Genomic DNA, 18,183 nt, shown 5'->3' on the forward strand with positions numbered 1-18,183 from the left:
AGCATATCCAGCCTCGTAACATGTCACCAAACCGGAATGGAGCTTATCCACATCACCTAGCGCTTGCCAGAGCAATCATTTCTTCTATGAATGGGCTAAAAAGAATTGCAATGATGCATGATGTCCATCAAGGTATCTTAGCCCAGTTTAATCTGTGAAGAGCTCATTCATATTATTTAGGATATGCCAGAGCAACAGCAGGTTTCATGGATGGTCCTAAAGAACATGGATGTTGTTCTATCAAAGTATCCCAGCCAAGTTGTCATGCAATAGAACAGAGGTTGTTCCCCATGTAAAAGCATGCGCTGATTCAAACTTGTTGTAGTCTATGCAAGGGTATTCTATTGGATAACAATGATGAGGTGTTTTAGGTCATGATGAATCCATAAAGTATCATTACCAGAGCAGGTCTATTTTAGACTTATCCATCTATGAAATGTGGTGATGTGCACCATGGGTTCCGGCAAATGACTACTGTTAAAAGAGCAGCTATATAGTGTCAATATTGTTTTAGATGCTTTATTAGTTGTAAATGAATTATAATTACTGTGTGTCTTAACCATTTAATGATATTTTTGAACCTGTATGCTTTTATGGCCCGGTGCCTAAATAAAGCTAATTTGATTTAATTTTAAGAAAAATGACAGAGCTGAAAAAGGCCACACCTCCAACAGACACTTCCACACACCACCATGCTGCCACTGACTGCAGTCAGCATTGACATGTAGCTGCTCCAGGCTAAAGATAGCGCTGCAGGGGCTGGAGGATCAACAGAGTGCACACAAGGTAGCGAATAGGAGGATGAGGAATGTGAGGAGGAGGCACCATGCAAGGCATGCACCCATCACCCGTGCTCGGGCCACACCATGGACCCTCACTGACATGCAAATCCTCAACCTGTACCGCCTTGACAGGGAAAGCATTGCATGTGTCCTCAGCATGATCAAATAAGATCTCTTGAGCAGGATTGGCATCAGGACAGCCATACCACCATGGTAAAGCTGGTGTTGGTATGTGCCCTTGCCAAGGAAGTGCAGCACCAACACACCATGAGCCAGCTGTGTGGCATTTCTCAGCCTGCATACTAAAAACTGATGGTGGAGGTGCTGGACGCACTCCTGCTGCATGTCAGACAGAACATTGCACAACCCACCACCCTGGTTCAGGTGAAAGCCACCAAGGCAAGATTCTATGCCATTGCGGGCATGCCGAAGGTGGTGGCTGTCCTGGAATGCAGACACGTTGAGCTGGTGGCACCCCAAGCCTTGGAGGAACTGTACAGGAACCAGGAACAGTATCATTCACTCAATGTCCAGGTTACCTGTGATGTAGACCCCACGATCACCCGCGGCTGTGCCCAGTTCCCTGAGTCAACCCATAAAGCCATGGTCCTGCGGAACAGCATGCTGCCAGTGTACATGGAGGGTCACAGAGGCCAACGTACCTGGGCACTGGGTGGGCACATGTCCCATCACACTGAGCCTGATGTGTGTGGGGGGGGGTTGCACAACAAAAATTCATGCCCTGAGAAGGCAACATAGACACTGGACCACACACCTGCCGAAACCAGACAGGTTGCCTGCCACCGTAGTAGGACATGACACACGAAGCAGCAGTGAATGGCCAAACCATGCAACCCAAACAGGCATGCCACACACAGTGGACCACAAGTACCCGAATGCAACAGTGCACACTCCACACAATGCATGGACTGCAAGGGGGGCATGGTTGCCCAGGGGTGTCCAAGCATGTCTACTGGGGCTCTAAGGGCCTTGAAGAGGTGCAAACATGACATGCAACAACATACATGATCACCAAGGCAGCCGTTCACAGTAAGCAGAAGCACACATCCAAATCATCGACAAGAAGATACATCTGCAAAATGGCATACTGGGCGTTTGAATGACCTACAAGCAGATACCTATTGTGCGTGCTGAGGGACTGGGGTATGGTACAGGGCCACATCCGACCAACAGGAATCAAACACATGGGGTGAACACATGTCAATGACTGCATCACACTGCCATGCATGAGATGTGGCCCTGATAAACTGCAACAGAGGGACACAACAGTAGCGATGGAGATGGCATGTGACCAGTGCACCATGCATGGGACAGTGGAGATGCCATATGCATCCCTGTCAAGACGTCAGAGTTGCTGGTGCATGCAAGAGTGTTGCCGGCATGTGAGCGAGACTTGCAGGAGCTCGTCTGTCGACTGAGGAAGCAGAAAGAAGCAGGGGAGAACTCACAATGAACGGTGAGTGTTGGGAGGAGCAACACGAGCCCAGGGCGCTCCCAGCAGGCTGCGGATAAATAGCTAAGTATCGAATGAGATGAAAACTTGAGATGAAAACTTGTATAAAGTCTCATTATGTTTTTGAACTATTGAACTGAATAAAGATTGAATTTGAACATATTGAATACTAAATTGAATAGAACTTTATGGGCAAAGCGACACACTGAATTAAAACTAGAAACAAAGGCAAATGATGCTTATTGAATATCAAACTGAATGAAACTCTGAATTTAAACATATTGAATACTAAATGGAACATAACTTTAAGAGCAAGGCAAATATCAGATGACAGCTAAAGGGAAAGTGCCCATGTGAAAGTAACACATGGAAGCGAGCACAAGTGTGAAGGATTGCCAAAGAAAGGAGGGGCATGGATACGTTCCAATGAAAGTGAACTTTATGAACAGATTCAGTGTGGCAAGGCCAAAGACTGGCAAGAGGCGTTCTGAGATGTTTTGGCAAGAGTTGCTAACAGAATTTGACTCTGAACACAGGGCAGATACAGAGGAACTTGTGTGAGCTGAAGAGTCTAGGGGTTCTGGTTGTGCGACCTGTGATGAGTGGACAATGTGGTCTGACAACTGCATGCAAGAAAAGTGAGCCATACATCGTGAAAAACAAAGACATTGGGCCTCATTATGAGGTTGCCGGTCCGGTTACGACGGTACCAGTAAGCTTGCCGGTACCGTTGTTACCAGACTGGCAAACTACGAGGTCTGCTCGCAGGTGCCTTTTTGCCCGCCAGGTCTGACCTGGCAGGTGAACGGCACCCGCGAGCAGACCATGTTGGATGCACTGGCACCATTCACAAATGGTGCCGGTGAATCCGGCCTCCCCATTCCCATTGAGCACTATTGGGGTGGGAATAAGCAGCAGAGATGCAGGGTAGGTTATACACCCTTCAGTGTCCAGATGGGACATGTGCCATCAAGTGGCCTCTGTGATGAGGAGCAGGAGGAGCGCAGTATATTTGAGGGCAGCTTGTGTGAAAGTGATGCTCATGTGATTTTATGGGGAGGAAGAAGAGATTTGGGGAGGCGGGTGATACACCAGCCAGTGAATAAACAACACATTGGTATAACATGTCAGCAACACACAAATGAGCCAGGTCCTTTTCACAATTGTAGCAACACTTTCTGTGCACACTGGGGGTATAATTCAAATCATGTTCCACACCCACATCAGAGGTCACACTGGAATACATGTTCCAGTAGAAGTACATGCATGGTAATGTACAACCATCATGTGGTGTTACAGTTCTTGTCTATTGAATATCAGGAAAGAAAAACAGACAGCGTAGTCTAAAGTGACAGGAGATTGAAAATACCCAGTCTCCCTCTCCACCGCCCCCCTCCACTGTAAAGGCATCCAATAATGATGACAATGACAAGATGGATGAAGATCAAGGCACATATTCTGATCCCTCAGAGTCCAGCTGGTACTGTGCATTGAAGCTGTAAATCAATGATATCAAGGAGGAGCCCTTCTCACTGGCATTCTGGAGATATAACTGGCATCACTTGCAAGCTAGCTAACATTCAGCAGCATGACTCAAAATAGGAAACAAGAAATGTGAGCACATTCTTACCATCCTAAAGGAAATGCACTCACTTCCCATCATAGTTAGATCATTATTTTAGACTGCCTGTATGACCTATAAGGCAACCAAAACTTGAACACCTCCTACCTAGCTTCAAACACTGTAGCTGAGGTGGGTCTCGGTCCTCCAGGAGCCAGGCCATCATGAGGCTTGAGACAAACTGGCACGCAAAGAAGAAAAACAAGAACTAGGCTTTCTCTTGTTATGCCACTGCCTACTGGAACACCATCCAGCTGGTAATCTGGATCACACCAATGCTCTTGCAGTTCAGTAAGTAATTCAAGACCTTACACTTCAGTCAATATCTAGACGCTATGTAGATTGTGAGCCTTTGGAAAAAGAGGCTGTTTAAAAATTGGATAGGACTAGGGGAGGCGAGACAGGGAGTTAGGAGCAGAAAGTAGCAGAAATAAAGAGAATACCAGTTTTACAAGATTTAAGCATTAGCAAGTGGAGTATCATGCAGGGACAGATGTCTGAGAGACAGTTGGAGGTGTGAGTGGATAGGTTAAGTCAGAAGACATAGAAGATTTGGATATCGTTCACCAAAAGTAAGCAAGAGAAACCATAGGAGGAGATTATGTTAGCAGTAGAAGAGGTGTACACTGTAAAGAGGAGGCAACAAAAGGCACTCCCACATGTTTTTCACCATACTTTTTGCATGCACCATTTCCAACACACTTAATACCAATTAAAAATACCATCAATGAGATTGGGTAAGGAGATTTAGATCACATAATCTCCACATAAATTTAAGGAGGATACAAAAAGCACAACTGGAAAATTATTATATGTTACAGCTCTATTTATTGCATAACATATTATTAAGTTGTCTTACCTTTCCTGCATAATGGTGAATTCCAAATGTTAAATCTACTCTTTTAGGTCTCCAAAAGTACTTTGATTTAAGATTATTTTCAAATTTTTCTGTAACAAAAAACAAACATTAAAATTGTGATGCATCGGGTAATAATCAAAGCACAATCATCCAGAGAAATTACATTGAAATAGTGAATAAAACACAGAACTTAAAGCAGTACACATGTATACAATGGGTGTAGTTATGCAAAGGCTATTTAAGAAAGATATGACATTTACCAGTATGGAAAATCACAGAGTTTGTGTGAAAAGTTCTTTTAAGAGAACAATGCATCAGAAGTGCATAACTCTGGAAGAATGTCTGTAACAACCTTATAACTACAGACAAGCTCATTTTCTTTGATCCAATACGTTTAGCATAAGTTTACCATGTCAGCAACGGCATTGGTTCTCATTACCTGTGATAGATTTGTATTATTTTCCAGCAGGTCACAGGAATCTGGATGGTTTCTAAATTCCAGTGCAAAATCCAAACTTATCCAGAAAATATACCTAGCTATACCTAGATAATCGATGTGTGGACATGGGAACAATACGATGATCGGTAACAGTGCCCTCCATGTACAAACATTTATCTGTAGAAAAGCAGATTGAATCCATGGTGATTACTGCCTCTCTTAAATAAATCACAATCATAAGCTCGGTGTTGGTTCCTGCACTCTACTATGAGCCTACAGAGACCACTTTATAAATTCATACAAATAGGAGTTAAATCATTTTCTTCAAGTCTAATTTACTTGTACTCTTTACTGTAGAATATATTCATATTAAAAAACCTTACGATCATAAAACAAATTTCCTTAAAAGAAAAATAGGTTTTTTCTTTGATTCCTATCATACAATGCTTCAAAAGAAACATACTTTAATATAAGATAGCAAATCAATATCAATTTCCCAGTTTTTTCTAATCATCATAAATCCAAATGGCGTCTGTAGTTACAGTCCAACTCATTTCGAATAGTAGACTATTCTTCTTCAGGGTAGTAATCACCAGATTTTCTACAACTGAACAAAATAAATACATTTAGCAAATTAGGAGAAAATTGTAACTTAAACTACCCAACATATTATCAAGCTTATAGATATTGTGTGAAGTTGCTTTGTGAACTTTCAATGTGTTTAAGATATAACAAATTCAAGCTAAACTCAATTCTGTAATAAAGGAAACAAGGTCCTTATGTCAAATCATAATCATATTTAAACTTTACTGTTCTCAACATAGTGCACATTGAAGAAATGTCATAAGAAGGAGTCAGACCAATTTTGAGTATTCTTGAGAAGGTTTCATGGAAATAATAAAATAACAAAGGGTTCACTATCCCTAGTCTAATGGCTTCCCTGCTGTGAATAATCATACGGATCCCTCACAGAAACCCTGCCTAAAGTCTCCACCAGGTGGCAAGGGAAAGGCAGACACTTCATGATCCTGACCTTGAGGGTGTTTACTGCAGGAGGATCACAAGCGGGGAGACAAAGCGCAGGATGGTGAGGACATCTTGTGGGATGAGACACAGCATTTGTCCTTTTATGATGAAAACCTTTCTAGGTTACCAAACAGCTAATGGCTTATTATCATTATAATGTCCCTGATCCACATATAAGTTATTGGGTTCTGGACACATGTATTATAAAATCTGAGAAAACCTTACCAACGGAAAGATCATTCAAAGTATTTCAGGATAAACATCCTCCTTACTCCCAAAGGTATAATGTAAAAAAATCTAGAAATGTCCCTCAAATAAATTGTTTTCCTCTGTAACTATGAATTATGAAGGTTCAATATGAAATTACCTTAAGGGAAGTAAATCTACCCTTAAAGCTGTATTGTTGGGGACTACATGTCTCATAATCCTATAAGTACTGGGGCGAGGAAGATGGTTGTTATGGCAGTGGTCAGGAAATTAAGCCTAACAGCCCACACCTGAAGGAACCTCTGAGACATGAAAGACCCCCTCAGGTACAGGCAATTGGAAGGAGCTGTAACTGTGACTGGAGCGCATGCAGAAGTAGTAGACGTAGAAAGAAGAAGGCACAGAGCTGGCAAACCAAGCAGAAGTGAGAGAACCAAAGGGAAGCCGGAACATGGATGCAACAGATTTCACCTGCTTGTTCCGAGAGAGTCCTGTTCCCCCAAACTCTGAAGTGCAGAGGCTGTGCAGTAGAAGACGTGCAGAGAGGCTGCCTTTCCATGTGGGAGCCTGTTTGCCATGGTTTCTGTGCAGGAAACTTGTTGGAGACCAAAGCAAGGAGCTGTGGGTGAGTCCCAGGTTTCAGGAGCGAGATGGGCTCCTGAATCGAGTGGCTGGGCCATAGACATATGAGCAGAGGAAAGGTGTGGGTCAATTTCCCTTTGAATCCAGAAGCAGTAGAAGTTGTGCCCTAAGTTGTGGAATTTGAGCAACGCGCAGAACAAGGATCACAGAAGCCGGGGGGGGGGGTCAAACCTGACATTCTGATTCCTTGTGCGACTACTGCTGGCAACAGTATCAAGTCTATTCTTCACTTGCGTAGAAGCCGAAGTGAGCTGAAGCTGATTGCTGTATTTTTAACAAGGGAACAAATGAAAGTAGCACTCGTGTGTGAATTGAAATGTCTCTTTTCCTCGCGTGAAAGTAAAATGCTACCGAAAGATATTGTTAAGTCCTTAAACTTAAGAAGAACTGGTCACATGTGCCTAATTTCATATTCAAAGTGAAGAGTAAACTGTACCTCTTCATTGAAATGAACAATTATTGTTTCTAAAAAAGACGTGTTTAATTTTATATCTGCAATTGGAGCGAGTACACGCATTGCCCAAGCCAAGAGTATTCCCTTATTGAGATTGAAAGTAGCCTTTCTCAAAGACAGACGCTATTTTAACAATTACTGTGAGCCCAAAAGAAGATCAAACTTGCCTAAGATACAAGTGTGCAAGCATTACCTGAAGCCACGAGAGTGGCACCAACGCTACTGGGTAATAATGTGTCTAACAGTGGCAAAGAGGTGATGGTAAAGTGGTGGAGGGAAACCATGCTGCTTATATACAATACTGAAGTTGTCATGGTTGTAGGCAGACAAGCGAGGCAAAGAGGCTGCCGCTTTTCAAGAGATATTCAGAGGAAGAGTGCCCTCCCTGTTTGAAGGTGTGGCAGTGCCTTAAAGTGAACCTTGTCCAAACCTGTCTTTAAAATTCAAAGTACTGGCGCTGTGGTGGTATATTTGGGTTGTCAGTGGATGCAAGACTTTAGTAAATCAAATGACGTGGAATGCTATGGGGTCAAGGAAAAAGTCCTCATGGTAAACTGTGGTAGATGTGAAGTTGTTGAAATAGAAGCTACCGAACTGAGAAGTTATCCTGACAAATACATCTACTGTGATTTCTAACTGGAATAGATGAATAATCATTGTTAACCAAGTCTTCTGTTCCATTAATATTTTAGAAGTTGTATTTCTTTTTGAACTGTGTCAAGTATTCTTGGATAACTGGAAGTGGTAAAAGGGCATTGCGGCTGAGATAAACATTGATGCTATTCAGAGGAAAGTCTTTATTTCAGCTTAAGAACCTTTGTTCATTTTATTGTATTTATTTTATTGATTTACAAAGTGCCGAAAGCCTGCAGGCATTGGGCTGCATAAACATAGACACTAATTGCAAACAAATATGGTACAAGGCAAAAAGGTCCTAACCTATCCTAACTGGGTGGAGAGGCCTACGATTTACTTGAATGTTGTTGTTGGAACATGGGTTGCCACATCTTTACCTCAATATCGACTTTTCAAGAGCTGAACTGAGACTTTACTACTTATGTGGATTTCCTTATATTCTTTTGAATCCTGGGGAAGGGAGATCCCCAAGTGTGATAATTGTGACAAGCCTTGAATAAAGCATCCCTTTGATAAACACTTGTTGTACAAAAATTCACCAACCTGTCTCAGATGCCACCAGCAAGCTGCAGTGAGAATTCACCGGGTAAGAAAGAGTTTCCAGGGAAACCCTCTGGTGGAGAAAAACCTGTGTAGCAGCATGGATGGATGCACGTCTCTGGATGAGTTGAAGAGAAGCAAACCTGATGAGATGCTCAGTAGCAGATTGCTAGAGCGAGTACAAGTGGTTCCCTACCGAGATAGAGAGTGGACCTGAGGCTCCAAGATTTAATAAGAACCGCACTGGGTTGGTTGAAGGATTGCAGGATGTCGTCTTGTCTTTCTGTTGGTATAAGGTATGAATGAAGCGTGTCGTGGAATGAGACGGAGGATCTACACCTAACGGGAAAGCAGTGAACAGCTGACATGGGCCGGCTGTTGCCTGGATACGGGCTGGCCGGGAGTCCGAGAATGCCTGGAAGGATGAAGAAGCACCAGAATAACGGGAAGCTGTTCTCTGTTGCCAAAGAGGAGACGTATACGCGGTAAGTGACAGATCAGGGATAAGGTAAGAGCCTAAAGAGGAAACTAGGGAGGAATGAGAAGTAGTGTACCGATGCAGGGAGGAGTCTCTGAAGTTCCGATCTGAGATTCGGTCCTTGGAAACCCACTGAGAGAACACTGGGGCAAGGAAAGGGAGTCTGGGAAGAGCAGAAAGTAGAATGAGAAAAGTAGTAATCGATGTCAGCAGAACAGAACATGCGGTTTAGGAAAACCTATGCAAACATATGGAGCATGGCTTCATACGGAGTAGCAACGCAAGGTGGCTCTGACAGAGGCTGTTGATAAACCTACGCTGATGTTGGGGGAGGAGCCGAACCCAGGGGGCTTGCAGGGATGACTGAAATGGCCCTCAGAGATTGTGCCACCATGTTAGGGGAAATGTAACAGCGCACTGCCAAGCGCTTCCATCTGTCCCACACAGACCATCCCCTAGCCTGAGGCATGACACCAAGGTTGCTAAAAGGTTACCACAATACTGTCAAAACATTATTGTGTTAATTGAATTGAGGCCATCCACTCATTGAAGTCTAACAGAAAAATAATCCTTAGAAAAGCAGACAAAGGTGGTGCAATTGTGATGCTAAACAGACAAGATTATATAACAGAATGTGACTGCCAATTAAGTGATAATACTTTTTATGAACTAATCTCGGAAGGGCCTACCAACAAGTTACAATTGTTAATTAATAAGAAGGTTGATAAAGCTTTAGAGAAACAATGGATATCCAAACAAGAGGCAGAATACCTTATGAGTAATAACCCTAACGTCCCGAGGTTCTGCTTAGTACCCGAAATTCAGAGAAAACGAGTGAGCCTGCCAGGGAGACCCATAGTATCAGGGACAGGATATGTTGTGGAACCCTTGGCAAAACTTGCTGATCACGTATTAAACCCCTTTGTAAAAGAAATGCAATGCTACATTCAGGCCACTACTGAGGTCATTAAAATGATTGAAGGGAACCAAGTTAATCATGAAGACATATTAGTTGTACTCAATATTGTGTCGTTATATACTAAAATACCTCAAACAGCGGCCCTTAACATGGTAGAAGAGGTACTCTTAAACAAAAGACACAACGGCCAAACAACTAACTTCTTCATTTAATGGTGTAATGAAATGTCTCTCACTGAGAATTATTTTGTATTTAACAATACATTCTTCAAGCAAATCCATGGAACAGCAATGGGCTCTGCAGTGGCCCCCACTTTAGCAAACCTTTATGTAGAAACAATTGAAACAGACATAATTTCGACTGAGACTAATCCACAGAAACAACACATTAAATTATGGAAGGGCTTTATTGATGACATTCTATTAATATGCCATGGTAATGTGACAACGTTTGAATCTTTTTTTAATTGGCTGAATGATCAAAAGCCGTTCTTTTAAACTTTCCTGCCAACCATGATAACAAAGTCACTCTCACCTAGCATTCCGCAAAGCTGTGAAAATGTTGATTTCGCCTGAACTCCACTCACTACTTCTAGTTAGGAAATACACCTGCATGACAAAATATATAATGTATGATATGTAATGAATAATATGTACAGTACTGCTGTTCTCCTTTGTAACTAAGCTCCTCACATGTAACAGCGCTGTGATGCCCAAGGGCTGTCTGTGCGTTGTACAAATGTACAAATAAATAAATAAATCCATTTCCATGACCTAACAATATATGTTGACAATGTGGAGAGATTACACAAAGTAAAACCATTTCATAAATCAATAGACAGAAACTAGTTATTATTATACTCAAGCTTCCATCCGAGACATACTAGAGAAAATGTAACATTTGGTCAATTACTCAGATTAAAGAGGAACACTACAATGAAAACAGAGTGTGATCATGAAGCAAAAATCTTGACAGATAATCTTGTGAAAAGGGGATACCCTAAGGAAAGTGTGAACATTTCGTACAAGCATGCATCTAACAATCATCAAGGCTTTTACAGACCTAAATCTAAGAGGAGCGGAGAGATTACATTTGTGAGCTCATTTAATCCATTGTCAAATGAAATCTGCAGAACATTAAACATAATTGGCATTTAGAGAATGGAGGCAAATGCCCTTTAGACCAACCCAGTTGTGCGTTTCGGAGAAGTAAACATTTAAAAGAACTAACTACAAGAAATGATATATATATGACTACACCGACACACAGAAAACGCTGACCCAACAGTGGGGTATGGGAAAAGTGACAGGAGATAGCACGTGTGGCCAATGCAATTGTTGTGCCCAAACCTCCAGAAGCAAAGAACAACCATGGCAACAAAACGTTTTGACTGATTGCAATACCTCGATGGTCGTCTATGCTATTTGGTGGCCTTGCACACACCTATATATGGGAAAACTGAATGTAAGATTAAAATACGGATAGGTGGACATAAAAGCTGTATACTGTGAGTCCCCAGAGATCTGTCATCCAGGTGGCAAGGACACGGCCATTGCTATTGGATCCAGTTCCTGGGGGTGGACCAGTGCAGGAGGATCACCTGGATGCGGGGTCCTCGGGGAGTGGAAGTGGGACACTGAAGGGTGAGACATGGTATCCCCTTCCTTACGACACATTTCCCCATCCTGCCCAGTAGGATACATAGAAACTCTACCCCACACCCTTTTCCAACACAAACACATCCTCACAGTGTGAACCACGATGGACTAATACACGAGCCGTTTACCTGCCATATCCCAGAACAAGGGTCGGGTAGAGTGAGGCAATTGCTGACAAGTACACACACCTGACTACCCTTTCCCTTCCCCATAGGGATAAAAGGCAAAGCACAAGAGCACACTCTGAGCAAGGCCGAACACATGAGGAAGCAGCCATTCCAGGATGGCAGTTCAAACGGAGGAGAAAGGTGGCGAGACCTGAAAAGACGTCAAGGAGGGAGTTGCTCATGCCCTTTTCAACCCAAACCCGCCAGGCCTCCAATGAAAGAAACATATGAACGGGAATCACAGCTGGCAAATGGTGTGATGGATGTCAGCGGTAGATGGCACCCTCCCACACTGATAGCCAGGGCGGGGAGGCGTGGTTGCCTTAGTGGTATGGACTTTCACTCCATCGACAAAGGAACCTGCTCTTTAATCTAGATGCCAATCACCCCTCTGTCCTCATCTTACTCAATCTCTTCTCTGCTTTTGGCATGGTCAACCATGCCATCCTGCTCAACCGGCTTCATTATAACCTGGGTATCACTGATCAGGCTCTGGCCTGGCTGACCTCTTTCCTCTCCGACGACCCTCCCAGGTCCAACTTGGGTCCTTCCTCTCCTCTATCTCACTCTCTAGCTGTGGTGTTCTACAGGGGTCTAACCTTTTGCCCTGGCTGTTCAACCAATACCTGGCTCCTCTCGCCCACTGCATTTCTGCTCTCTGCTCCAACATTCAGTGCTATGCTATGCGGATGACACTCAGCTCGCTTTCAGGCTCCTGTCAGCCGCTTCCTCTCCCTCTCTCATCCCGGATTGTCTGACTGCAAACCAGGAGTGGTGTGCCACTAATGATCTCTGACTTAATAACAGTAAGATGGAGATCCTCCTCATTGGCACACCTTGGCACTGGTCACCTTGCTACCCTCTGAACTCGTGCCCAGGTCCCTGCCCATCCAGTTGCACTCCCACACTGCCTCCCGGCCTCCCCTACACTTGTGGTCTGTATCTGCAACCCTACAGTCCCCTTAACTGCACTTATTGACACCTATTGTCTGCACTTTTAAAACTCGCACTTGCCACCTGTTGGCTGCACTATTTGTTTGTGATCCTGTGCCTGGCCCATACCCCCCACTCTTCTCCCGTCCCCTCTCCCCTGCACGTGCACGATCTCAATCTCACTCGGCCTAGTAAGATCATTGTTTTTGTCCTCAGTCTGTTTCCCCTCCCTTGCCTCATCGCGCCTTGAAACACTTGTGTATAGGCACGTTGTAAATGCCATATCATATCACAGCTGGTGAGTCAGAAGAACCTGATAGTTGACCGGACTGTGTTAGGCTCAAGGTTGCAGTGGAAACATTAAGAAGATAAATAGAAAAGAGGTTTTTTGTGAGAAAACTTGGTCCCAGAGATAGAGTGGTCCGGCGCCACATGGACGCTCAGTCAAAGGTTTCTGACTGGGGTTCTACGTTATTTTGCCGCGGGATTTTGCGTCGCAGGACTTTTCATTGCTGTTTTTTTATCGAAAAAAACTCATCGGTTTTTTTTGTTTTTTTTTTGGGGGGGTTAGGTTACCCACCCAAACCCCCCTTTATTTTTATTTTTTATTATTCCCTTTCACCCACAAATATTTATTTAATTTTAACCCCCCCCCCCCAAAAAAAAACGCTGATGAAAAGTCCTGCAACGAAAAATCCTGCGGCAAAAGAACTGTATACCCTGACTGGTACCCCTTTGCTGACCAAAGAGACTGTATTGAACATTGTGAGTAAAGAAACTGCAAGTACCAAGAGGCCATACGGTCATCACACAAGGGTCAAGCCATATCCCTCGTACAAATGAAAGTCCTTAACACATTGCAGAAGTCTTGATATTGTGAAACGGGCATTTGCGCTCGGCTGATTTGAACGCCATGCGAACTGTGATGGTATGAAGCATGCGCTTACCGGAAGCTAACAGAGTGACCGTGCGAGATGAGATTGCCCTACGTAAGTCTCTGCTTTAAATTGGCAAGTGCTTTGGTTGGTCTGAGCCCGACTGAGACAGGCTGACGACTGAGACAAGGATCGGAGCCCGGGTGAGGGAATCCAAGGGTGAAAGGTAATCAATCACCTGAAGTAAAGGTTAACAGAAGGAATGTTTTATTTTTTTTTGCGTATCAGGCCATCTGAAGCAAGAGACTTTGCATGAGAAGAGACTTGCGCACAGAAGGCCCAGATACTGGAAAAAGGAACTGTAAGCTTATGCCGGAGAAACCCAGGAGTGTGCTGTGCTCGAGAGTCCCGCCATAACATTCTGACCTTTCATTTGGTGAACACTTCTTTCTTTTCTTGTGGACATTATCTCAAACACTTTTGTAACATAGCGGTAAGGATTGGCAATATTTTATTTTTTAGTATAGGCCCTTCTTATTTGACTAGACGCCACTAGGAATGTATTATTAATATTTGATGGTCGTTACTTGCTCCCATCTTAGATTTATGTTTAGATTAGGTGTTTATCTCACCCATTTTACAATTTAGCAAACACCCTTGAACTGTGATCAGTTGCTCCTATCTTACTTTGATGCCATGCCCATGGATGTCATTTCACCAAAATGCCAGGGGTAGCGGAAGTGACATCACACGATCCTTGACCTCTGATTACATCACAGGAAGTGATGTCATTTCACCCCATCCCGAAGTGATATCAAAGGAAGCGATGGAACACAACCTTTCACCCCTTGACAAAACAGGAAGTGGCTGTTCCAAGCAAAAATCCACATGGTGCTGGCCGTAGCCCAGGACCTTGCATTTAAAAAAATAAAAAAAGAAAATGATGTTTCTTTTTCTTTTTTTTTTTTAGAGGTAGCAAGGGCGACCACAGTTGTAGCAAGGGAGACCTCAGGGGTCGTTGTTGCGACCCCTGGCGACCCCTAAATAACATCCCTGGCCATGCCTCCCTTGCAATACGTAATAGAGTGTTGACTGCACCAATAGTAGGCCACTTCATCATAGCAGACCACAAACCAGATGACTTGAGATGGACAGCCCTAATGGAAATTGGGCCAACAAACAACAAAGAGAATCATAAACATAGGTTATCTGTTCCAGAACAACGTCTGACCTACCTGACCAAAAGTAATGAGGCAGGTTTTAACAAGGTGATTGATTGGTAAGTCCTACTCTAAGCGAGATAAATAGAATTAAACTGTCTTCCTCTTTATCTTTAATTTTCAGTTCCAGTGTAATTATAACATTATCAATATGAACACTGCATAAGATGAACATCCAGTATATCAGCATTTCGAATTGTGGATACTAGTCTTATATTGAGACAGATCTGCACAATGGAGTCAAATACTGTAAGATAAACGTTAGATTCTAATTGGTGAATCATTTAAGTGTACTGATCGAATCACTGTGCTAATTGCCTCGTGAGTCCGACATCCATATATTCACTAAGTTTTTTTCATTTTGTTGTTTTTGTTGCCAATAATTGGGAGCTGTCCTCCCCTTTAACATGGCTGCTAGCTAATGCCAACTTACCCGAGGAACTTCATACATGCACCGTGATACGTCACATGATCAACATGTCATGGGATTACATTATCAGCAACCCACCTTTGGTATAGTGAACGTAGTTAACCGAGAGAACGTATCCCTGTACCGGTACACAAAATGAACAAACATGTACCCATGCAGTCTAGTAGGTTCACCTATTCAATGTGGCATTATGAAGCGAGCATTCATATACGTGCCCTTAGCACTAATGACTTTTCACTTGCCTCATATTTTTTTGACACTAGAGTTACTTGGTAATACTAAGCTGCAGGAACACTCTACGGCATACATAATCTATTTTTGAGTCGATTTCTGTAGGACACTTTGGGGCTTGTTACTGTTAGCATAAGACCCACCTGCATTACGTTCTTTCTACCTACAAAGCAAATTTATCTGCGTATTGTAGTGTCTAGCCACAAGATTGAGCTCTATGCTTGACATAAAATATGTTAGAGTGCCCTGAGCACATATAAATTGAATTGTCTTGGTGTGTGTGCTCTTAAGCTGGGATGTAACCTGGCACTCGATCCCCCCATACTTTTCTAGATGGAGTAATACAATTGAATTGGAGACAGCAATTGAAATTTGATCAAATCATCTAAGGATCCTTGTGATTTATCGTGGAAGACGAGTAAATGCCACCTTTAAATCTTGCATTTCTTGCATTCTATGAATCCCTAGGATTGGGTATTAATATATGGATGTGTATGTGTTTTTAAACCACACAATGAACAGTGGTAAGCATCCATTTAATCTACAAATACTAGTAACAAGTATTTGAGGTACATGTAAGAATTACCTTAGTAATCCGTGCTCTTTTCTCTATGGTCTAGGAAACGCTATTAGACTCACCTAGCGACATTGGACACTGGACAACAAACTGACAGAAATACACTGCACTCCATTGTAACAATACTGAATGTATTCATAGTGTCCACTTGGTATTAAGGCCACGTGGACACTATGTAGTGCAACCTTGGAATGTAGTGCAACCCTTCACTTCCTCTGTTTTTACAGAGTAAAGATTACTGCCTGTCTGTCTGTCTGTCATGGTCGCAAATGTTTAGCCTCCTTCTGGCCATTTACTGGCACAGTGAAAATGAGCTCAATAACGTGGCCCACCTGCTTACAGATACACCTACACCCTGTGTCTAAATCATATGCCAGCTACAATGGGAATATTATAACAAAAATAAAAATCAGGATGGCATCTCTTCCTTAGATGTTGAATAGTCTATGCAATTACTTTCAAAATTAAACTTGGAACACTTTTCAAAGATTCACAACATTGATGAAATGTCATGCATTTTCCCTTTGATCATGCAAGAGGGTGAATTATGCAGTGCAAGAGTAAAGACTCTTGTGCTACTCATTTGAAGAATTTTGCAAACAATACTAATTTGTATTGAAAAGACTAGTACAAAAAGTGCACTTTGCTACATGGACAGGACAGGACATTTCCTAGCCCAACATATGATCAGTGTCTTCTATTGATCTTTTATACTGTGCAAGATCCTCTCTGAAGCCTGTACATTAGCCCTCTGAAATGTCCTACTGGATTATACCGTGCAATGTGTTTGTTTAAGACATTTCTCCACAGTAGGCAAACAATCCCGGAGGTTGGAAAGGCATCTGTGACCTGCAGATTATATGCAGACACAAACACACACCCCACAATTACATCTGATTGCTTGTGATCTGATCCATTCATTCTTCCTGATTGACCACCATACCATTACATCAACATAGTAGTGAAATGTCTAAGGAATGTATGTTTATGTTTATTACAATGAAATAGCACATATCTATTACGCCCAAGGGCAACAATCTCACCAGGCAATCTGGTACAAGAAACAAGATTTTGAAAATAGTACAAATAATTCAGACTTCAATGAAATTAATACACTGTTGCTTGCCTACTTTTGTCTCACTAAACTTTCATTTAATTTCACAGGAATATCCATACCTAAAAAAACTAAGAGGTATGAATAACTATTCTATAAAATGTGCTCACGTATTTTACTATACAATTCATGTCTAAATACTGTTTTAAACATGGGAAAACATTAATATAAAATAAACAATTGGTAATTATGCTTTAAAAGCAGCATTTGAAATATTAAATGAGATATTCTATTCACCTGTGCAAAACTAATCCTATCAAAATGTAATTGTACTATATTCATAATCTAAAAGAAATGTACATGACAGTTTTATTTTAGGAGCATGGAAGGGGTTCCTATTGAGAACACATGGACAAACAAATTTGAACAGGTTGGGATTTTTAAAATGTAAATGTAGGAAATGGCAAATTTGAAAGGAAAGATAAGTTTGCAGGAAATTCAACACCTTGAATGGCATCTTTCTAATATTCAACTTTTTATCAAAATCCTCCCTCTCTATTTCTTATTCTTTGGAAATTATTCTACCTGATGTAATTTTATTATGAAAAGGGCAGTTTCATATACGGCTGTTCAAATCCCTTGTCAAATGATTGAACCACAGATTCCAAAGACAGAGCGTTTTCTGAAACCAACAAAGGGTATTCGTTATTTTGCTTAATTTCTGGAGAGACATTTATTTCAACACAGTGGTTACTTTTTACTTATGTATTGTATTGTAGTACTCAAACTCATTAGCAGAAAGGAGCCCATGGAATGTCTAAATGTCTCTATTTGGTTGGTGCTGTGCAGTGGTTGTAATTGGGGACGCACTAGGCTTCCAAGTCAGATGATTCTCCACTGCCACTTTAGATCCAGCTAGGAATGTGTTCTGCTCTGGTCTTCTTCTGGCCTGGATAGAGCA

General features: G+C 42.3%; 1 protein-coding gene across 4 annotated transcripts in view; it reads right to left on the minus strand.

Annotated features, from left to right (window-relative positions):
* The window catches only part of MYO3A (myosin IIIA), a 2,295,212-nt gene that overhangs the window by 1,057,386 nt on the left and 1,219,643 nt on the right, over nt 1-18,183 (minus strand). For all 4 annotated transcript variants that reach the window (XM_069648154.1, XM_069648153.1, XM_069648152.1 and 1 more), the window contains one exon: nt 4,737-4,825. In XM_069648154.1, the coding sequence (XP_069504255.1) occupies nt 4,737-4,825 (89 nt within the window). The remainder of the gene's footprint in view (nt 1-4,736; nt 4,826-18,183) is intronic.

This window comes from Ambystoma mexicanum, chromosome 2q (genome assembly GCF_040938575.1).
Source record: "Ambystoma mexicanum isolate Mex_15411 chromosome 2q, UKY_AmexF1_1, whole genome shotgun sequence".
Taxonomy (NCBI): domain Eukaryota; kingdom Metazoa; phylum Chordata; class Amphibia; order Caudata; family Ambystomatidae; genus Ambystoma; species Ambystoma mexicanum.